Below are 24093 nucleotides of genomic sequence, written 5' to 3'. Positions count from 1 at the left end.
GGTTGCACACCACTGAATTGTCAATGGGCAGCCACGAAATGGACAGGAATCATGTAAATTACTGTCAGTTCCTGCCAGGGCTCTGTGGTCCAAAGCTGGAGAATAGCTCTGCCATGTGGATGGCACAGGGCTGGGATCCCAGGGCTTCCAGACTCCTCTGCCAGCTGGCTCTTCAGGCTGCCCAACTCTCAAGGGAGCTGGCTCCCTAAGCTTTGGGAGCCAGTTGGCCTAGGAGTCTGGAAGCCCTGAGGTCCTCAGCTCTAGGGAAGTCTGTGTGGTGGGGCTGCCCTGCTGCTGTGGAACCCCAGAAGCCCTAGGGTCCTGACTGTGAGGCAGTTCTTCTCCTGAGCATTACAGTGGTATGTAAGGTGTATAGTATGGATTCATATTCAGTTTTCATGTGTGCAGCATGTACCTCTTAGTCTGGTCACGTCATTGGATAAAACAACATTTATGTTTTTTGTAGGGCTACTGCTTAATCATAGTTAACTCATGCGATTAACAAAAAATTAATCATGATTAATCACAGTTTTAATCGCACTGTTAAACAATAGAATACCAACTGAAATTTATTAAATATTTTTGGATGTTTTTCTACATTTTCAAATATATTGATTTCAACTACAACACAGAATACAAAGTATACAGTGATCACTTTATATTATTTTTTATTACAAATATTATCATTTTTACAATACAAAACAAAAGAAATAGTATTTTTCAATTCACCTCATTATTCCTGGAGGGATTCTGCACCCCTGCGTGGATGCAGAATTCATATGGCCTGCATTTTTCTGGGCCCCCCCCAGAAAAATGCAAAAAAAAAAAATCTGCTGGGTGACACGTGCCTCTTTCCCGGCAGCCGAGGCATCGTGTCCATTCCAGGATGCCTTAGCAGCCTCAGAGACGGGTGGGGGAGGGCTGGGCATGCACGCCTGCGTGATCACCATCGGGGGGGAGGGGCAAAAGGGCGTATGTGCATGCCAACAAGCAAGAGAGAGAGACACTCTGTCCCTCTCCCTTGTTTCTGCAGCTCACTGGCATGGAAGGGTAGGGGTTTTTTTTTATTATGCATGAGGCAGGCTAGAGGCACAAATGTAGCAGCCTGCCTGAGTTAATTGATCTCATTCTTTGAGGCACAAATGTAGCAGCCTGACTGTGTAGTTAGTAATATTGTTAAAGTTACTGTTGATGGTTAATTGATCTCATTCTCTGAGGCAGAAATGTAGCATCCTGCCGGGTAGTAACATTGTTAATGTTCCTATTGTTAGGTAACTGTTCCCATTCTCAGTCAATTCCCCCAGGAGCATAAAACCTGTGAAAGTTTTAAGGCCCCTACATTGCCAGACTGAGGTAAAGGAGTCTTATTATAAATGACAGTAAGGGAATCCTCAGCTAGAAAGATCAATGTGCTTTCTCAATTTTTTCCTGTGCCAAAATGGCACAATGGAGTTAGATTACAGCTAAGAATTTATTTTACTTACCCATTTAAAAAAAAAAAAAGACTTTGAGGGCAAATAAAACATTTACCAAACAGTCAATACAATGTCAGGACAATCAGAACCAAGCACTTCCCAAAGTATCCAGCCAGGTCCAAATGAAGTTACCACAGGGCAAAGGGATATTTATTCTTTTGCATGACGTGAATGGCCTTCACATCACGCATCAAAAACAGCTACACCTGCTTCTCATACTCGAGAATTCCCTACAAAACTGCATTGTGCAATGTTGTTCTCAATCATGACCGATAATGTGTAATTGTGGATCATTTTGCATCAAAAAAACACAAACTGAAGGAAGATGCGTCTCAAGAGGAAGGCAGAAATAAACATCAGAAGACCATTGCAAGTACACTGAAAAACACCAGCAGAGAAAGAACATGTGGAGGTGAGTGGAAATATAAGAAAATGTTATAATACAGAAAAATAAGATAAGTAGCATAAAACAGTCATAGCGATGGGGGTCTCTTCACTTGCTCTGAGATGCTGAATAGACAGCTCTGTTTTTAAACTACTTGTTTGTAAGTGATGACTATGTGATTATTTACTTGTACTATAAATCTAAATTAAAAACTAGAAATTCAGAACTAAATATATGAATACATGTATTAATCTAAGATTAAAGAGCCATTGGACATTATCTTTGAAAATTCATGGTGATTGGGGGAGATCTCGGATGATTGGAAAAAGGAAAATATAGTGCCCGTATTTAAAAAGGGAAGAAAGAGAACCTGGGGAACTACAGACCGGTCAGCCTCACTTCAGTCCTTGGCAAAATCATGGAGCAGATCCTCAAATCCATTTTGAAGCACTTGGAGGAGAGGAAGGTGATTGGGAACAGTCAACGTGGATTCACCAAAGGCAAGTCATGCCTGATCAACCTGATTGCCTTCTATGATGAGAAAACTGGCTCTGTGGATACAGGGAAAGCGGTGGATGTGATATATCTTGACTTTAGCAAAGCTTTTGATATGGTCTCCCACAGTATTCTTGCCAGCAAGCTAAAGAAGTATGGATTGGATGACTGGACTATAAGGTGGATAGAAAGCTGGCTAGATTGTCGGGCTCAAAGGATAGTGATCAACGGCTTGATGTCTAGTTGGCAGCCGATATCAAGCGAAGTGCCCCAGGGGTCAGTCTAGAGGTTGGTTTTGTTCAACATCTTTATCTGTAATCAGGATGATGGGATTAATTGCACCCTCAGCAAGTTCTGACACTAAGATGGGGGTGGGGAGAGGTAGATATGCTGGAGGGTAGGGATAGGGTGTAGAGTGACCTAGACAAATAGGAGGATTGGGCCAAAAGAAATCTGATGAGGTTCAACAAGGACAAGTGCAGAGTCCTGCACTTAGGAAGGAAGAATCCCATGCTCTGCTACAAGCTGGAGACCAACTGGCTAAGCAGCAGTTCTGCAGAAAAGGACCTGGGGGACACAGTGGATGAGAAGCTGGATATGAGTCAGCAGTGTGCTCTTGTTGCCAAGAAGACCAACAGCATATTGGGCTTATTCGTAGAAGCATTACCAGCAGATCGAGGGAAGTGATTATTCCCCTCTAGTCGGCACTGGTGAGGCTACACCTGGAGTACTGCGTCCAGTTTTGGTCCCCCCACTGCAGAAAGGATTTGGACAAATTGGAGGGAGTCCAGCGGAGGGCAACGAAAATGATTAGGGGGCTGGGGCACATGACTTATGAGGAGGGGCTGCGGGAACTGGGGTTATTTCGTCTGCAGAAGAGAAGAATGAGGGGGGATTTGATAGCAGCCTTCAATTACCTGAAGAGGGGTTCCAAAGAGGATGGAGCGAGGCTGTTCTCAGTGGTGGCAGATGACAGAACAAGAAGCAATGGTCTCAAGTTGCAGTGGGGAGGTTTAGGTTGGATATTAGGAAATACTATTTCACTAGGAGGGTGGTGAAGCACTGGAATGGGTTACCTAGGGAGGTGGTGGAATCTCCTTCCTTAGAGGTTTTTAAGGCCCAGCTTGACAAAGCCCTGACTGGGATGATTTAGTTGGTGTTGTTCCTTCTTTAAGCAGGGGATTGGACTAGATGACTTCCTGAGGTCTCTTCCAACTCTAATATTCTATGATTCTGTGCCACATGGATGGTAAATATTTGTGCTCAGTCAAGATTTATCTAACTTCTTCTACTTTCAGATTTGTATAGCATGGGTGAAGATACTAGCAGGTGCCAACATCCCCTTGTCAAAGACTGACTACCCACTTATGAGGGAATTTCTTGACAGGAGGGTCCGGAATGGTGATGCGATTCCTGGTATGACACAACTGACTGAGACATACTTACCTGAAGTGTACCTCAAAGAAAAGGAAAACTTAAAACTGAAGCTTTAAGACAAGAAAATCGCTGTTATCTTTGATGAATGTTGTGATGATGAGGCAAGATCAGTTCTGAATGTACTGTTTGCACCATTACAACCTGATTGCAGTGGGCATGTTAACTCTTTTTTGGTGGATACAGTGTTTTTAGATGCTGTTAATTACTCAACTGTTTCACAGGCTGCAGTCAAAAGTAATTGATACTAACAACGCCAGTTACATGAAAAAGGCGTTTGATTCTGTGTTTTCTACACTGTTTCCAAATTCTGTGCATATAACCTGTTTGGCGCATATTGTTAACTTAATTGGTGAATCATTTCAAAAGCCTTTTCAGATGGTTGATACATTTGTAAGGTGATTCAAAAACATGTTCTATATCTCTGGTAGTAAGAAAGTGAGGTACCTCCGTTCAATGAACTAGAAACTACAAGAGGAGTCTCCATATGCAAAGCATCTATGTCTCCTCGCCCAGGTGGAACACGCTGGAACAGCTGGTTCCATGTGTGATGGGTTGGATCACAGAAACCGCTTTGGGACTGCCACCTGATGTGCCTAGACTACCTCTGAGGCCGTTTTCCCTGCCAGCTTGGGACTTCAGTATCTTGCCTCGTTTGAGCCAGACATGCTTGCCTGCTGCAAACACAGATCCAAGACTGAATCACGTCCTTGACAAGCTGCAGGCTTAACTGAAAACAGCTTAAGTGCTCCTGTTTCCAGCACTCACATACCCAGCTCCCAATGGGGTCCAAACCCCAAATAAATCTGTTTTACCCTGTATAAAGCTTATACAGGGTAAACTCATAAATTGTTCGCCCTCTATAACAACTGATAGAGAGATATGCACAGCTGTTTGTGTCCCTCTCCCCAGGTATTAATACTTACTCTGGGTTAATTAATAAGTAAAAAGTGATTTTATTAAATACAAAAAGTAGGATTTAAGTGGTTCCAAGTAATAACAGACAGAACAAAGTGAATTTACCAAGCAAAATAAAATAAAACATGCAAGTCTAAACCTAATACAGTAAGAAAACTGAATACAGATAACATCTCCTCCTCATAGAGGTTTCAATAGGCTTTTTTCACAGACTTCCTAGTCTGGGACCAATCCTTTCCCCAGTACAAAGAAAAGGAGTACTTGTGGCACCTTAGAGACTAACCAATTTATTTGAGCATGAGCTTTCGTGAGCTATAGCTCACTTCATCGGATGCATACCGTGGAAACTGCAGCAGACATTATATACAGTCCTTGTTCCAGCTCAAGTGGTAGCTAGGGGATTTCTCATGATTGCAGCCCACTTTGGTCTGTTCCATCCCTTATATATCTTTTGCACAAGGCGGGAATCCTTTGTCTCTCTCTGGGTTCCCACCCCTCCTTCTAAATGGAAAAGCACCAGGTTAAAGATAGATTCCAGTTCAGGTGACATGATCACATGTCACTGTAAGACTTCATTACCGACTTGCCAGCACACAGGTATACAGGAAGACTTACAAGTAAACAGAACCATTTACAATCAATTGTCCTGGTTAATGGGAGCCATCAAGATTCGAAGCCACCATTAGTGGCCCACACTTTGCATAATTACAATAGGACCTCAGAGTTATATTTAATTTTTCTAGTTTCAGATACAAGAATGATACATTTATACAAATAGGATGAACACACTCAGTAGATTATAAGCTTTGTACAGGGAAAAGATTGTGCCTGAAGCTATTCAAAGTCAATCTATTTTTCTAGGCCTCCAAGTGGGCTTTGAGTGACAGAGATCACTCCAAATATCGTCAGCCTGGCCTTGAATCAAATTCTGCAGATGCTCAGAGAAGTTTTTTACTGTACAATTTGATCCTTTGTAACAGAAGGAAACTACTAAATGAGAAAAACTTGAAGGTTCTTTGTTTTCTGTACTATAATTTAAAATAGGACTATCAATTAATCACAGTTAACTCACGCAACTAACTCAAAAAAATTAATTGCAATTAATCGTAGTTTTAATCGCTCTGTTAAACAAGAGAATACCAATTGAAATTTATTAAATATTTTGGATGTTTTTCTACATTTTCATATATATCTTGTATTCTGTGCTGTAATTGAAATCAAAATGTATATTTTGATTACAAATATTTGCACTGTAAAAATTATAAACAGAAGAAATGATATTTTTCAATGCACCTCATACAAGTACTCTAGTGCAATCTCTCTGTCCTGAAAGTGCAACTTACAAACGTAGAGGTTTTTTTGGTTACATAATTGCACTCAAAAACAAAACAATGTAAAACTTCAGAGCTTACGGGTATGTCTACACTATGAAATTACTCTGATTTTACAGAAGTTGATTTTTGGGAACAGATTGTATAAAGTTGAGTGCATGCATCCACACTAAGCACATTAATTCGGTGGTGTGCGTCCACGGTACCGTGGCAAGCGTCGACATTCCGAGTGGTGCACTGTGGGTTGCTATTCCACAGTTCCCACAGTCCCCGCTGCCCATTGGAATTCTGGGAAGAGGTCCCAATGCCTGATGCAGCCAAAAATTTGTCACGGGTGGTTATGGGTAAATGTTGTCAGTCAACCCTCCCCCCATGAAAGCAACAGCAGACAATCATTTTGCACCCTTTTCCCTGGATTGCCCAAGCAGAGGCCATAGCACAGCAAGCATGGAGCCTGTTCAGCTCAACGCAGCAGTTATGACCATTGTAAACACCTCGCACATTATTGTGCACAATCAGAACCTGAAAAAGCAGGCGAGGAGGCGACAGCAGTGCGGTGACGAGAGTGATGAGGACATGGACAAAGATTTCTCTAAAACCGCTGTCCCTGTCAATTCGGAGATCATAGTGTTACTGGGGCAGGCTCATGCCGTGGAACACTGATTCTGGGCCCGGGAAACAAGCACAGACTGGTGGGACGGCATAATGTTGCAGGTATGGGATGATTCCCAGTCGCTCCGAAACTTTCGCATGCGTAAGGGTACTTTCATGGAACTTTGTGACTTGCTCTCCCCTGCCCTGAAGCGCAAGAATACCAAGATGAGAGTAGCCCTCACAGTTGAGAAGCGAGTGGCAATAGCCCTGTGGAAGCTTGCAAAGCCAAACAGCTATCAGTCAGTCGGTAATCAATTTGGAGTGGGAAAATCTACTGTGGGGGTTGCTGTGATGCAAGTAGCTAACACAATCATTGAGCTGCTACTATCAAAGGTAGTGACTCCAGGAAATGTGCAGGTCATATTAGATGGCTTTGCTGCAATGGGATTCCCTAACTGTGGTGGGTCGACAGATGGAGCGCATATCCCTAACTTGGGACCGGACCACCACGGCATCCAGTACATAAACCTAAAGGGGTACTTTTCGATGGTGCTGCAAGCACTGGTGGATCACAAGGGACGTTTCACCAACATCAACGTGGGATGGCCAGGAAAGGTTCATAACGCTCGCATCTTCAGGAACTCTGGTCTGTTTAAACAGCTGCAGGAAGGGATTTACGTCCCAGACCAGAAAATAACTACTGGGGTTCTTGAAATGCCTATAGTTATCAGTGGGGACCCAGCCTACCCCTTAACGCCCTGGCTCATGAAGCCGTACATAGGCACCCTGGACAGTAGTAAGGAGCTGTTCAACTATAGGCTGAGCAACTGGAGAATGGTGGTAAAGTGTGCATTTGGATGTTTAAAGGATTGCTGGCAGAGTTTACTGACTCGCTCAGACCTCAGCGAAACCAGTATTCCCATTGTTATTGCTGCTTGCTGTGTGCTCCACAATCTCTGTGAGAGTAAGGGGGAGACGTTTATGGCAGGGTGGGAGGTTGAGGCAAATCGCCTGGCCGCTGACTACGCACAGCCAGACACCAGGGCGGTTAGAAGAGCACAGCAGGAAGTGTGGCGCATCAGAGAAGCTTTGAAAACCAGTTTCATGACTGGCCGCTTTCCTGTACTCTGCTATCGTATCCCTCCACACATTCTGCTGAGCTCCGTCAGTGCCGGACGACTGCATGAGCTCAGAGAACATTTCATCGCACGTGCATTTTTTTCGCTGCCTTATCTGAGATAGCCTTTGGGACGGAGGAGGGAGGCTTGAAACATTTGCAGCTGCAGGAGGAAAAAAAGAGAGTGAAGTATTTAAAAAGATACATTTTACAGAACAATAGCTATACTCTTTCTTGGTGAACAACACTATTCACATTACATAGCACATGATTTTGGTACAAGGTCGCATTTTGCATCTTATATTGAGTGCCTGCGGCTTGGTGTTACAGATCACACACGCAGTGCCAGGCAACAGAATTCGGCTTGCAGGTGGCCATGGTAAGCCATAGTCTTTTGGCTTCTGCAACCTTCATAACAGCAGCGCCCTCCTTTCTCATACCAAGCAAAGCCCGTTGAGTTGGCCATTTAGTGCTGCAATTTTCGTGTTAATGTGCAGCAGCAGAAACCAAACACCTCCCCCATCCAATTCTCTGGGATGATTGCTTTACCCCTCCCCCCACCACGTGGCTGGTATCAGGGGAGATCCCTGCTAGCCAAACGCGAACAACTCAGCACCAATGCCCCTCCTCCCCCCACCGTGTGGCTAACTGCGGGGAGGATTTCTTTTCAGCCACAGGCAAACAGCCCAGTAGGAATGGCCACCTCTAAATGTCCCCTTAATTACATTCCCGTATTTCAACCAGGTTACCATGAACGATATCTCTCTCCTGAGGATAGCACAGAGAGATAAAGAACGGATGTTCCTTGAATGCCAGCAAACACCGGGACCATACACTGCCAGGCTTTGTCATGCAATGATACGTTACTTGCTACTAGCATGGCGTGGTAAAGTGTCCTACCATGGAGGACGGAATAAGGCTGCTCTCCCCAGAAACTTTCTGCAAAGGCTTTTAGAGTACCTCCAGGAGAGCTTCATGGAAATGTCCCTGGAGGATTTCCGCTCCATCCCCAGACATGTTAACAGACCTTTCCAGTAGCTGTACTGACCACAAATGCATCCCAAGTCCTCAGGGCAAATTAACCATTAAAAAACGCTTGCTTTTATAACATGTATTATATTTTAAAAGGTACACTCACCATAGGTCCCTTCTCTGGCTTCGTTGGGTTGGGAGGGTATTTCAGTCAGGGTGATAAAAAGTTCCTGGCTGTTGGGGAGAACGGTGTGCTATGTGCTCTCCTCAAGCTCGTCGTCCTCCTCCTCCTCATTTTCCCCGTCCGCAAAATCCTCAGACATGGCAGAGAGTACCTCATCATTGGAGTCCACGGACGGGGTGGGGTAATGGTGGCGTCCCCGCCTAGAATTGCATGCAGCTCAGCATAGAAGTGGCATGTCTGGGGTTCCTGGAGCATCCTTTTGATTCTTTGGTTTTCTGGCACGCTTGTCTGAGCTCCTTAAGTTTCACACGGCCGTGTGTTGCGTCCCTGCTGTAGCCTCTGTCCATCATGGCCTTGGAGATTTTTTGAAATGTTTTGGCATTTCGTCTTTTGGAACATAGTTCTGATTGCACAGATTCGTCTCCCCATACAGTGATCAGATCCAGTACCTCCCATTCGGTCCATGCTGGAGCTCTTTTTTGATTCTGGGACTGCATGGTCACCTGTGCTGATGAGCTCACCTGGCCAAATAGGAAATAAGATTCAAAAGTTTCCGGGGCTTTTACTGTACACCTGCCCAGTGCATCGGAGTTCAGAGTGCTGTCTAGAGCGGTCACAATGGTGCACTGTGGGATAGCTCCTGGAGGCCAATACCTTCGAATTGCGTCTACACTAACCCTAATTTGAAATGGCAATGTCGATTTCAGTGCTAATCCCCTCGTCAGGGAGGAGTACAGAAATTGATTTTAAGAGCCGTTTATGTCAACAAAAATGGCTTTGTTGTATGGACGAGTGCAGGATTAATTCGATTTAATGCTACTAAATTCAACATAAACTCGTAGTGTAGACCAGGCCTACAAGTCCACTCAGTCCTACTTCTTGTTCAGCCAATCACTAAGACAAACAAGTTTGTTTACATTTACAGGAGATAATGCTGTATTATTTGCAACGTCACCAGAAAGTGAGAACAGGCATTTGCATGGCATGTTTGTATCAGTATTGCAAGGTATTCACATGCCAGATATGCTAAACATTTGTATGCCCCTTCATGCTTCAGCCACCATTCCAGAGGACATGCTTCCATGCTGATGACACTCATTAAAAAAAATAATGTGTTAATTAAATTTATGACTTAACTCCTTGGGGGAGAATTGTATTTCCCCTGCTCTGTTTTACCTGCATTCTGCCATATATTTTATGTTATGGCAGTCTCGGATGATGATCCAGCACATGTTGTTTGTTTTAAGAACACTTTCACTGCAGATTTGATAAAACGCAAAGAAGGTACCAATGTGAGATTTCTAAAGATAGCGAAGGCACTCAACCCAAAATTTAATAATCTGAAGCGCCTTCCAAAATCTGAGAGGGACGAGGTGTGGATCATGCTTTCAGAAGTCTTAAAAGAGCAACACTCCGATGCGGAAACTACAGAACCTGAACCATCAAAAAAGAAAATCAACCTTCTGCTGGTGGCAATTGATTCAGATGATGAAAATGAACATATGTCGGTCCGCACTGCTTTGGATAGTTTTCGAGCAGAACCCATCATCAGCATGGACATGTCCTCTGGAATGGTGGTTGAAGCATGAAGGGACATATGAGTCTTTAGCGCACCTGGGATGTAAATATCTTGCGACGCCGGCTACAACAGTGCCATGTGAATGCCTGTCCTTACTTTCAGGTGACATTGTAAACAAGAAGCAGGCAGCATTATCTCCTGCAAATGTAAACAAATATGTTTGTCTGAGCGATTGGCTGAACAAGAATTAGGACTGAGTGGACTTGCAGGCTCTAAAGCAGGGATTGGCAACCTTTCGCATGCGGCTTGCCAGGGTAAGCCCCCTGGCGAGCGGGGCCGGTTTGTTTACCTGCTGCGTCAGTAGGTTCGGCTGATTGCAGCTCCCATTGGCCGCGGTTCACCGCTCCAGGCCAATGGGAGCTGCGGGAAGCAGCGGCCAGCACATTCCTCAGCCCGCGCTGCTTCCTGCAGCCCCCATTGGCCTGGGACAGCGAACAACAGCCATACATTTATAAACCATAAAAATTGTTTTATTTTTAGATTTTTGCAATGTTATCATGTGTGTGAAAGATTATGTACAACAGCAACTACATACACCCATTATGTCCTAGGCGGACTTTGCTTTTACTACTCTCCTGTATCTTTGAAAACTCCCTCCCTCCTCTCTCTCTCTCTCCCCTTCCTTCCCTTTCCTTCTCCTTTTTCTTCTTTCCCCCATGGAGGCAGTTCCTCCACTCTCTATTTTATTTATGTTCAACCTGTAAAAATCAATAAGATACTTTGATTTAAAATTTTTTATTCTTTTGAGCTACAGGCATTTTGCACACCACAGCATCTTATAGGTATGATTCCAAGGAGAACCAGAAATATTTATTGTTTTATTAACACACAATGTTTATAAGCAAGTTCTTCTTGCAGATGACATGTTCATATTCTGCTTCTTCCAGGAGCTACACTGGGAACCCATATATAACCAGCTCAGGATTACAATAATTATGTAAGCCTACAATAATAGTTATATTGCTTAGGAATGAAGGTGTATTTCCAAATCAATTTATTTGACTATATAACCACTATTACTCCATTATCTATTCATTCACCATAAACTTTGTCATATCTTATATCGTGCCTTCCTTTTATTTGTTATATACATAAAGAACCCTCAACTGAACCATTATGATGTATACATGTCTGAAGTTAGCAACTGTATTATCGTATTGCTGTAATCCACATCCTCTTTCACTCCATACCCTCCTTTCTTCTGACCATCCCAACCTGCCGAGTCCCCAATTAATATTTACATTTTGAACTCTTTAGAGCATGGGAATCACGCCTTTCTCTGTTTTCTGTGAAGCATCTAGTATGTTTTCGGACACTATAAAATAATAAATACAATGGACCACCTTGGCTGCTGAGTGGCATTTTGAAGTACATAAGAATGCACCTGTGATGTCAATATGCAGTATATCAGAATTTTAAAAAAAAAGGTATATCAAAAATTGCATAATTTTAGTTAAACAAATCTGTGTGGGAGACTATAATTGTATTTTGGAAAACGTATGCGATTCTCATTTACATTAGTGAAGCCTCATTTAGAAGGATGAAGAAATAGAACAGACCTACAAATAGTGAAGGGCCTGATGTTCACATCACCTCCAGCTTCTTAGGACTTCAACTGGAGTTGCAGGTACTCAACATGTCTGAAAACTGGGCCCAGAGATTTTACGTACTGCTCAGATAATCCAGTTGTGAGTAAAGATTTATGTTGTTTTAATTTCCACAGGAATACTGGATAAAGTTTCATGTACATACGTACAGTTGTCACCATTAAAAAGCCAACATAGTCAACAGATTTCACACTTTTGTTTCCTACATTAAGATCTTGAGCTATTCTTTATTTATTCCACTTTTCCCCCCCAAAGGAAGTGATCTCTTTGCTCACTTGAACAGCTTCAACAGTGTAAGATGGGAGATGGCTTAACATTTCTGAATTTTAAGCATTTCTGAATTGATCCAGTTACTAATCTAGTTCATCTAGTTTTTAGCATAGTGGAAGATTAAGAACTAACGACTGCACATGGCTATCTATTGAAACTCACCTTGCTAGCCACTTAGCTCCTACTGTTTCAATTATCAATTATCAAACAATTGCCTTTAGTAGTGTTGGCCAATGAAAGCTAGAAAATATTGTGCAAAAGTCTTTTTTTTTTTTTTTTTTTTAACATGGCATCTCATATTTCATTCCAAATAGAAAGACCCAGCTTTCCATGAGGACTGGCAGATGAGACTTTCTTCTAGAGAATTAAAAGTTTAAAATTATGTGAAGACCATCTCACATTTGCTCCAATTAGATTATTTGATGAGTTACAGAGATAACAAGGCTTGTGAGATAGACAGTAGCTTCTGTAATACTGCCAAGTTGTCTTCAAGGAGGAGGATGTACCTCTCTTCTCTCTCAAACAATTTTTGTAACGGTCTTTCCAAAAAAAGCTTTTACATTCAGAGACTCTATGTTGTTGCACAGGGCAATCAGTGATGTACAGTCACAGATATGTAAAATATAGGAAAGGGACCTGAACCAAAAAAAATTTCCAAAAGGTTAGCAAAGATTATGAAACTGTGTTTTCTGTAAAGTTGGTTGAAAATGGAGCATTTCTCAAAATCTTTACACTAGACATCACAAAAATAATAGTGTACACAAGAAATTCCAACCATATGGTTAATATACAATTCAAATGATAGAGTCTTATGTACAAGTTTAAGAATTCTGTGGTGTTAACATACCAAGTGTTCAGTATTGTTAGTGCTGGGGACATGTGGGGAATGGAAAACTAAAAAAACCGATACAGCCAACCTCCTCTTTCTGTTGACTCTGGCACAGAAATGCATTCTCTCAATATGGATAAAAGAGACCATTACCACATGGTCCAGCTGGATGAATCTGATTGAAGATGCACTGAGACTGGAACACATTACAAAAAACTTCTAGCTAAAGCAAAGTGACTTATGAAAAACATGATTACGACGTTGGAATATTTTCAAGCAGCGGGAGGTTAACCTCCCTCACGCATGTACCAATTACTAAAAAATGATCCAAGTTTGCCTGTTCCATGGATCAAATGTGTTTTTTTGTACCTTGATGTTTATTATGGGGATTCTATTAATAAAAAATACTCCTTTGTAAAGCATTAATCATTATTAAATTCATAGATTGCTTTAACCACAACAATCTCTCAAGTACATTTGATTTTTCTGTCAAATGAGGAAACAATCACTATAATAAACAGAAACTCAGACACAAAAGCAATATGCCAATTTATTTATTATTCCCTCTATACTACTAGAGTACATTTGATTGAACACATTTCCAAAATCATGCAAATTTCACGTACAGTACAAAGTATTTGCTACAGTGACATTCAGATACATTATTTAGCTGACTGAAACACAAACGATTAAATACTCTATCTCTAACATAAGAAAGCTGGTACACTATATTATCACTGAACTTCTCATTTTTAAATGTTACTTTTAAAATGGCAAACACTAATTACTTTTTCCTTTCTATAACCAGGTGAAAAAGAATATATTAGTGAAAGGGCATGCAGAACAATACTTCAGAAATTCAGACATTACATACAAACACTGTCTTGATGTAACAGCAGTTACAGCTATTTAGTGCAATGATTGTGAAATTACATACCAACAATAAATAGAGCACTCACTAAATCAATGAGAGAACATTACATACTAAATATCTGTTAATTCGAACACTATATTCAGACAACGTCCTCTACAAAGCTTATCAGCACAATGCACAAATAAAATTGCCAGAAACAAGAGCAATTATAGAACAAACTAACAGGTGATGAAGATGTACAGTTAGCCAATCATGTATCTTAATACTTAACCAACATATTCTATTTCATATGTTGCACACACTTTTGAAGATCAACTAGTTAATGAAAAGTATGAAATTTCAAGTTACCAAGGGCCAGAGGGATTTTAATATTGTGTCTTCTGGCTTCTGTAAATTCAGATGGCAACACATGGTACAACATTTTGCTAAAAGTAAGCTATTTAATTGGAATTTTTAGAAGGGATAACAAAATGTGAGTTTTGTGCATTGCAGCAGACATTTAATGTCTATATTTTACTTTTATATGAAATATTCCTGACCTACTTAATCCTAAAACATCTTTTCCCCAAAAATTCTTCGGCAAGGAATTTGATTCCCATGCAGAAAGACAAGTACTGCTTTCATTTGTGGAAAAGAGCATTATATTTACTAGCAGTATAAATTAGGGAAAGGGGTAATGAAATATTTTATAGTGTAGGTTATTTTTCTTTCCAAAAAAAGGACTGGAAAAAAATCCAGGTTTGTTAGTGGAGGCTATTGAAAGAGATAAAAAGTGTCTAGCAAGAGCATGAACTGACAAACCAGGGATTTTAAGAAAATTATGATATACAGACGTGCTCTGTTTTAATTTTGTTTGTTCCCTTCACAGAATACTCTCTCTCTCTTCTCCAAAACCTGCAGCGCCTGAGGCTGTAACACCATGGAGCTCTGAAGAATCTTCCGAAAGCCTGGTATAACTTGAACGCTGGTTTCGCTTGTGAGCCACGCTTTTTAGGTTCTCATTCTGAACTGCAGTTGAATTTGAGCTGGAGCCAGGGCGCAGAATGATTTGAGAGGAATCTCTGATACCTTCAATGTCTTCAAAATTTTGATTAGCTCGATTGGCTGGAGCACTGTTATTATTTAGGGTGACTGTACTAGGTGTTCTGTTTAGATTATAAACTTTCTGGCAAGCAGGCCAGTTCTCTTCAGGACTGCTTGCTATTAAGCTGCTCTCTGAAGGGCTTTTCTTGTCTTCTGAGCAAATTGACATGCGTGTCACAGCTGGATCTTGAAGGCCACTCAGACTGTGTGGAATTCCTCTCTTTCCACTGTGGCTGTCATCTTCAAGCTCAATGAGATTTGCTTTTTCAAGCTGTGAATCATCCGCTCCATCATTGTGGAGGGAGTGGTTTGGAGAACTTTCATTGGACCTCACACCAGAGTCAGAGGAATCCTTTTTGTCTAAAAGGGCATCTGTCAAGTACTCCTTTGCTTTGATGAAGGTTCTAATAGGCTCAGATCCATGTTCAGGGGATTTTGGTTGCTTGTCCACTTTCCCATCCATTTTCTTGTCCTTTCCTTCCTTGAGAAGTGGAGTGTTATCTGATTCTTCTGTTCCAGACTCATCTTCATCACTTGGCAGTTTCTGATAGCGCAAAGTAACTCCTTTTAGTTTTAAATCTGCTGCCTGGAAAATGCTTGTTCTTTCTGAAGATTTCTTTCCTGGAAGAAGCTTGGAACCAGACTGATCAGATTTTTCATCTTCTTCAGTGATAGGATCCAAAGGAGATGCATCATTAGTGGAAACACCTGAAGTACTGTAATCTACAACATCACCCCTCTTCATCAGAAAGGGCTTTCGTCCATCATCTTGTTTCTGTTCACCATCCTTTCCTTTTTCTTGTTCTATACTGGAATGGAGGGAGCCCCCTGATGTGCTCTGCCCCATACAGAAAGCTGCTGTGCTATGTGGGGAAGATCTGCCACTTACAGTGGTAGAACTCGCACCCCCTTCTAGCTGTGACATTTGAGCAATATATTCTCTATATGCATCTCTGTATTCTGCCTGCACCTTATCAGTCAGCTTTGAGATTTCAACACTAGAATCTTGAGAATTGAGACTTGAAAGACTTGGAGTTCTGCGAGTTTGTGACTGGAAAAAAAAACAAAAAAATAAAACCACTTATTATCTTTGTTATTTTAATATAACCAGAAGCAATAGCACATATGCATGAATGAAAAACTTTTGTCTGTAATGCATCATGGCAGTTAAATTCTTAAACAGTCATTTAAAAGATCTGTATAAATGCTTAACAGTCATATTTGTATTCACACTCATTCATCAACTCCACAAAAACAGTCATTTCTGTTCCATTGCAAAAAGAAATTACATACAAATCTGTATTTTATCAAAACATTTAAAGTTTATCCTTTTTGAAAACACTTTATAATTATTAAATTCATTTGGTGTATTGAGTTTAGGCTTTTCTCGCATACACACACATATTTACATATGTATATAAGATTTTTTTTCATTTAAATTTCAAGGACATTTCATTGCCAACAAACATTTGTGAGGGAGAATTTTGAAAATAATTAAAAGCATTAGTATTGAATATATACAACTGAAACTTTCATTGTATTTAGCTGGTTTCAGAAAAATCAGTCTCTCAGATTAAGAATATGAACTCTGTTCCTCACCTCTTCTCTCTTCGCTCCTTCTCTTTCACTTATTCTTTCTCTTTTACCTTGCTCCTGGTCCTACATGCATTTTTTTTATTCTTCTGATTCTGTTCCTTTTTTCCTCAAAAACTGTTCATGCTCCCTTTAGCAAGCAACCATGTGCAAGAAGCCATAGGAAGGATCTTACCTGTGGGCTGTAGTTTTGTTACCCCCCTCTATATTACTACTACTAAGGTCTTGTGATTTATTAAATATTACTAACAGCTCTTCACAAGATTCTTTCCTATGTACTAGGCTTTTGTGAAGTTGCCAAACATGATTAATGCTGAATAAAACAATGTCTAAAATAAGTGACTTCTATATTCAATGAAAGACAAACTGCTAGAGCAATTCAGTGCCCATAATGAAACACGGCCGTCTCAAAGATGGATATGGTCAGTTATGTATGCATATTCCCTACTCAATACAGCTAAATTAATACACTACAGAATATTTAATTTGGCTACCCATTTCCAAAAGGTGCCTTTTCCCCTTTAGATGAGCCAGTTTTTGTTTATTTATTAATGCAAACTTGCTATATATCCTCTGAATGATGGATTCCAATGCTTCCCAAAAGTAGACAGTCAAACTGACTAATTTCTTACTTTTCTGAATTAATGTCTCTCTCTCTGTTGTGGTTCTAAAGTTTTGACCTTTTCATATCAAAGTTTTTTTTTTTAATGTTTGTCTTTCAAAATCTTTGTTTCCATTATTCCTGGGCTCTTGACATATAATGAAAAACTACAAATAAAAGACAGTGAGCCACACCATATTCATGTTGAAAAGGACATATTGAGACTGTATTCTACCCAAAGCATTCATAAGAAACATTCATTTATGTCCTAAACCATTTTGTGAATATTTCAGTTATAACTATGATGATTAAAAAGATTGGCCAAGAGTTGTAATTAGTGATTTTGGGTGCCTCAGTTTCTGGGCGCCCAACTTGAAATGCCTGATTTTCAAGAAGTGCTGAGCATTTACCCTCTGAAAATCAGGCCTCAATTTTTGGGTGCCCAGAATTGAAAATCTGAAAATCACTAGTTACTTTTGAAAATCTTGACCACTGCTTTAAAACATTTATTCATTTATCAACTGTATAACCTCTGTAAAGGCCCCATATATCTAAAACTGCTCATACTTAGTGTGATTTTGGAAATTATAAGCCAAAAATTATATGCACAAAACTTGTGGGAGAATGAGAGGAGGATTCCAACCCCAGATTTTAATGCTGGATCACTTGCCAACACAGGATCTAGGCTCTGACGTCCATCAGTACTGTGCATGTTAAAATTATATATAAATATATTTTTCAACCTTTACGTGGGGCATGCTGGTAGCAAGTTATTAAAATATTTACCATTTGTGAGGACTGAACTGTATGATTAATAGAATTTATCTGATGAAATATCTAGTATTTACCTTGCCTTATGCAAGGTGAACTAAGTACTTTAGTCATACTCTCCCTCTGGAGGGGAATTACCAGGGAGGAGGAATAGCTATTGGGGGTGAGAGAAAATTACGATGAGGCAGTAGAAATGGTTTATTTGGGGGTTTTCCCTACTCTCTCTACAAACTATGGTCTTGGGGCAAGACAGGGAGTTGAGAGGGTATCTGGATAGACAGGGTGGACTGGCAGCCTGTCCTGTCATCTAACAAAAAATAATTTCCCACATATTAGGTAAACAAAATAAATCTCTTTAGTAAATACCTGCCAGCTCAAATTATTATGATGTGGAGGAGCTTCATCAAGACCAATTGTGTTCAGTTCTTCAAAGCTGAAGTTGAGAGCGTAGGGAACCTGAGCAGAAATTCCTGTAAGCTCAGTGTGAGGCAATTCACTATTACGCACAGGACGACGAGAAAGCTCATTGTGAGGAATCACATTGGTAACATGTTCATTCACTGCACGAGAATCTTCATGAACAACCTGATTTTCTGTATTTCTCATTTCGAGTACCTTAACATGTAAAAAACAGGACAAATGTCATTACATAGCAAAGCAAGATAAAAGGTTTGAGCAAGTAATCTTTCTTAAATTGTATTATATTCCAAACAAAAGGAAACAGGAAAATGTAACTTGCTTTTTTTAAATTGTAAAATTGCATGTGTTTGTGAATGAATCACCAAAAAAAGACGACTTGGGAGAGAGCTCTTTATGGAACTGTCCTCATTGTCTGCAATGAAAATTGTTCTTAATATTTAGTTACTGTACACAGCCTTTTTAAAGCATTAACATGCCAAAGACTATCAATTTTAAAGTACGCAATTCCTGTAAAACAAAATACTAATTACAAGTTTAAGAGTGAAAAAACAAATAGCACATTTAATAGATTTAATAAACGTCAGTCTCACAATAAAACACTGTCTAGTAACTGTCAATATTTACAAGTCTGTGAATTAGCAGCACAAACATATTCTGTAGTATAGGAGTAGAGAATCAACAGCACTCAAACATCTTTGTGGAGAATTTAACAGTCTGATGCCTGTCCCTAGTTCCCATTAACTATGTTATTTACCCTCAAGCTGAGGGAAGAACAGATCTTTTAGTATACATGTATGCCTTAACAGTATCAGAGACACAGATGCCCCTCACTGTATGGCTTGTGTAAGTCCAATACTTTAATAGTTTGTTTTAAGATGCAGTCAATGTAATGATACATGCCTGCACATTTACCATGAGAATTGACTTATAGCACCAAGGAAAAAGCAAAATAAATGAGGCGTTCTGGATCAAATGTAAAACTATAATCAGCTTTCTGTTGATATGGAAAAGCTCAAAATTTTATCTTACCGTGCTTCTGAAAAGGTGCCAGTCACCAAAATTCATGTTCATCTCCTGCTTCAGTTCATCAATGTTACATTGAGCCAAGACACGACCATTTATGTTTGCCTAAATAAAATAAGTAAAACTATGTAAAAAGAACTTGGTACATTAAAAAAAACCCTGTAAATATTTCATAATAAAATTCATTTTACCCAGAAATCATTTTGGACTCTTACAAGGATTTTATATTTCTAATTTATCATTTACTTGAAAAATATTTCTTTTTAGTAATCTTGACTTTGCTTTTCAAACTTGAAGGTTCCTTTAAAAAATAGAGGTTACCTTGGAAGCCTTGCAGTATATGCCATGGACTACCAAATGGCAATTTCAAGATCAAATCCCAATTCCTTGGTTGTGACAAACTCTCTCTCCAAAGATGAAGAGTCATGTATTACTCTAAAGAACACCTGATTGATCAGGAACAAATTTACTAGAACTCTAGTCACACTTGAATAGCTGTGGAGACATGAGACCAACGTACAGAGGTAAGAGGTAACACAAAGGTCAAAAGCATGGCTCAGGAAAGATTCTACCCAAACCCTAACTGTCTCCAACAGTCCAGAACTCCTGATCAGACCAGGATTTTCCTGCTTCAAGAGGCACTGGTGTGTGGATGGATTATACTACACTATGTAGCCCCAGCAGGAAAAACCTTGTCCACTTGGCCAAGTAAGTCAGTCTGGTTGAGGGCTTCCTACTCCCCAGGAGGACCTGTTGGACTCCTTCCAAACAGGTCCGTTCCTCCGGGTTCAGCCATGCAGCATCCATGCTGAGAGGTGGAGGAACTCGAGGTTGGGGTGTAGGAGACAGCTGTGGTCCTGTGAAAGCAGGTGCGGGTGGTTGGGCAGGGGCCAGGGAGAGGCCGTGGACAAGCTCATAAGCATGCCGAACCAGTGCTGGCAAGGCCATTGCGGGGTGATCACGACCACCTGTGCTTTGTCTCTCTTGATCTTTGCTATGACCCTGCTGATGAGTGGAATTGGAGGGAACACGTACATCAGGCTCCCTGATTACGACAGGAGGAAGGCTTCAGAGAGGGAGCCCTTGCTCAGACCTTGCCGAGGGCAAAACTGGTGGCATTTCCTGTTCTGTCTGGTAGCAAACAGGTCCACTTGGGGAGTTCCCCACCTTAGGAAGATTACGCAGGCTACCTCTGGATGGAGCGACCACTCGTGGTGAGAGAAGAAGTCCCTGCTGAGCTGGTCCGCCAGCGTATTCTTGACACCAGGAAGGTGACAAGCTTCCAGGTGGATTTTGTAGCTGATGCAGAAGTTCCATAGACAGAGTGCTTCTTGACAAAGAGTCGATGAGCGTGCTCCCCCTTGCCTGTTCATGTAGAACATTGAGGCTGTGTTGTCCGTCAGAACTCGTACCACCTTGCCCAACAGGTGGGGCAGGAAGACTCCGCACATCAGCTGGACTGCTCAGAGCTCTGACGTTTATGTGCAACTTCACCTCCTCTGGGGACTACATCCCCTGTGTCTGGAGGTCACCAAGATGTGCACCCCCGCTGAGGTCCGAGGTGTCTGACACCAACTCGATGGACAGAGGGGGGTTGTTGAACAGAACCCCCTCCAGAACTGTCCTGCAGTCGGTCCACCATCGTAGTGAGGTAAGTATCACCTGGGGAATGATAACGATCTTTTCCAAGGGGTCTCTGGACTGGGAATAGACCATCCCCAGAGATTGTTACAGGGGCCGCATTCGGAGCCTGGCAGGCAGACAATGTAAGTGCATGCTGCCATGGGACTTTGGAGGCGCAGACAGACCCCAGCTGTAGTCAGAGGGAATGTGGAGACTTCCACGAGGAGGTTCGTCAATGTGTGGAACCTTTCCAGCGGCAGGAACGCCCAGGTGCAGGTTGATTTGAGGACTGCTCCGGTGAACTCTATCCTCTGCACCGGCACTAACGTTGACTTTTTGTCATTTGCCAGTAGGCCCCAAGAGCAGCATGTGGCCTGAAGCACTGCGATATCACTTTGGACTTGAGACCTGGAACTGCCCTGGATGACCAGTAGTTGAGATACGGGTAGATCTGAATACCCCAGCGCCTGAGGTAGCTGCACTTGGCTCCATTGACATGCACTCAGTAAACACTCTCGGGTGCTGTTGCCAGGCCAACTGGAAGGATTGCAAACTCCAAACTGGTAGTGGTGGGGCCCCACTGTAAACCGGACGAAGCGTCTGTGTCCTTGAAAGAGCGCTGTGTGGAAGTATGCGTCCTTCTAGTCGAGGGTGGCATACCAGTCTCCTGGATCCAGGGAGGGGATAACAGAAGCCAGGGAAACCATGCAGAATTTTAACTTCTTTAGGTACTTGTTGAGGTCTTGCAGGCCCAGGATGGGCCGTAGGCCTTTGGGATTAAGAAATACTGGGAATAGAACCTCTTGTTCCTGTAGTCACCTCAGTGTCAGCCTCACCTCAGTCCCTGGAAAAATCATGGAGCAGGTCCTCAAGGAATCAATTCTGAAGTACTTAGAGGAGAATAAAGTGATCAGGAACAGTCAGCATGGATTCACCAAGTGCAAGTCATGCCTGACTAATCTAATTGCCTTTTATGACGAGATAACTAGCTCTGTGGATGAGGGGAAAGCAGTGGACATGTTATTCCTTGACCTTAGCAAAGCTTTTGATACGGTCTCCCGCAGTATTTTTGACAGCAAGTTAAAGAAGTATGGGTGGGATGAATGGACTGTAAGGTGGATAGAAAGCTGGCTAGATCGTCCGGCTCAACGGGTAGTGATCAATGGCTCCATGTCTAGTTGGTAGCTGGTATCAAGCGGAGTGCCACAAGGGTCGGTCCTGGGGCTGGTTTTGTTCAGTATCTTCATTAATGATCTGGACGATGGCGTGGATTGCACCCTCAGCAAGTTTGCAGATGACACTAAACTGGGAGGAGTGGTAGATATGCTGGAGGGTAGGGATAGGATACAGAGGGACCTAGACAAATTAGAGGATTGGGCCAAAAGAAATCTGATGAGGTTCAACAAGGACAAGTGCAGAGTCCTGCACTTAGGATGGAAGAATCCCATGCACTGCTACAGACTAGGGACCAAATGGCTAGGCAGCAGTTCTGCAGAAAAGGACCTAGGGGTTACAGGGGAAGAGAAGCTGGATATGAGTCAACAGTGTGCCCTTGTTGCCAAGAAGGCTAACAGCACTTTGGGCTTTGTGAGTAGGGGCATTGCCAGCAGATCAAGGGACGTGATCGTTCCCCTCTATTCGACATTGGTGAGGCCTCATCTGGAGTGCTGTGTCCAGTTTTGGGCCCCACACTACAAGAAGGATGTGGAAAGACTGGAAAGTGTCCAGCGGAGGGCAACAAAAATGATTAAGGGACTGGAACACATGACTTATGAGGAGAGGCTGAGGGAACTGGAATTGTTTAGTCTGCAGAAGAGAAGAATGAGGGGGGATTTGATAGCTGCTTTCAACTACCTGAAAAAGGGTTCCAAAGAGGATGGATCTAGACTGTTCTCAGTGGTAGCAGATGACAGAACAAGGAGTAATGGTCTCAAGTTGCAGTGGGGGAGGTTTAGGTTGGATATTAGGAAAAACTTTTTCATGAGGAGTGGTGAAGCCCTGGAATGGGTTACCTAGGGAAGTGGTGGAATCTCCTTCCTTAGAGGTTTTTAAGGTCAGGCTTGACAAAGCCATGGGTGGGATGATTTAGTTGGGGATTAGTCCTGCTTTGAGCAGGGAGTTGGACTAGATGACCTCCTGAGGTCCCTTCCAACCCTGATACTCTATGATTCTATGATACTCAAGAGGAACTTCTTCCACTGCAACTGGCTGTAGTAACCCCTTTACCTTCTGCGCAAGGAGACTCTTGTGAGGGGGTCCCTGAAGAGGGACAGGGAAGGTGGGGGGGGAAGAGTAAATGGAAGGTATAACCCTGTTTCACTGTACTGAGGACCCATTGGTCCGAGGTTACAGCTGTCCAGGCAGGGAGGAAGAGGGAGAGGAGGTTGGAGACTACAGGGAAGGATGGATCCGGGGAATAGTTTGGTAGGTCACCTCAGGTTCACCCTCAAAATGACCATTTGGCCCCCTACTTATTATAGGTCAAGCCCAACTGGGCAGACGGTGGAGGCTGGTGGCTTGGGCAGCGCTTGTAGCCCTTGGCTTGTTTATAGGGCTTGTCCTGCTGAGGCTGACTCCCCTGGCCCTGCGACTGCTGCGGTTTGAACCGCTTACATGCTGGGGTAGGGACGTAAAGACCCAGGGGTTTTAGGGTGGTGCAGGAGTCCTTGAGGCCACGCAATTTGCTATTTGCTCCACCAATAGGCCCCTGCTGTCGAAGGGCAGGTCCTGCATTGACTGTTGAGCCTTAGTGGACAACCCAGAGAGGAGCAGTCAAGAGGCTGGCCGCATCGAGATAGCAGAAGACAGGGTGCGGGCAGCAGCGTCCGCAGCATCTCACACCGCCTGAAGGACCGCCCTGGCAGCGGTCATTCCCTCATCAAGGATCGCTCAGAACTCCTTCTTGGAAGCCTCAG

The 24093-nt window shown here is 42.2% G+C and overlaps 1 protein-coding gene across 10 annotated transcripts in view; it reads right to left on the bottom strand.

Moving 5' to 3' along the window:
• Positions 1–13728: 13728 nt before the first annotated feature.
• Positions 13729–24093, bottom strand: part of KIDINS220 (kinase D interacting substrate 220) — a 184930-nt gene continuing 174565 nt past the window's right edge. For all 10 annotated transcript variants that reach the window (XM_048845445.2, XM_048845446.2, XM_048845448.2 and 7 more), the window contains 3 exons: positions 19562–19660; positions 18479–18727; positions 13729–16198 (listed from right to left, as the gene is read on the bottom strand). In XM_048845445.2, the coding sequence (XP_048701402.2) occupies positions 14927–16198; positions 18479–18727; positions 19562–19660 (1620 nt within the window). In that variant the 3' untranslated portion in view covers positions 13729–14926. The remainder of the gene's footprint in view (positions 16199–18478; positions 18728–19561; positions 19661–24093) is intronic.

The sequence above is a fragment of the Caretta caretta genome, chromosome 3, assembly GCF_965140235.1.
Source record: "Caretta caretta isolate rCarCar2 chromosome 3, rCarCar1.hap1, whole genome shotgun sequence".
Taxonomy (NCBI): domain Eukaryota; kingdom Metazoa; phylum Chordata; order Testudines; family Cheloniidae; genus Caretta; species Caretta caretta.
The sequence above is the reverse complement of the archived record's forward strand: the minus strand, read 5'-3'. Positions and strand labels throughout refer to the sequence as shown.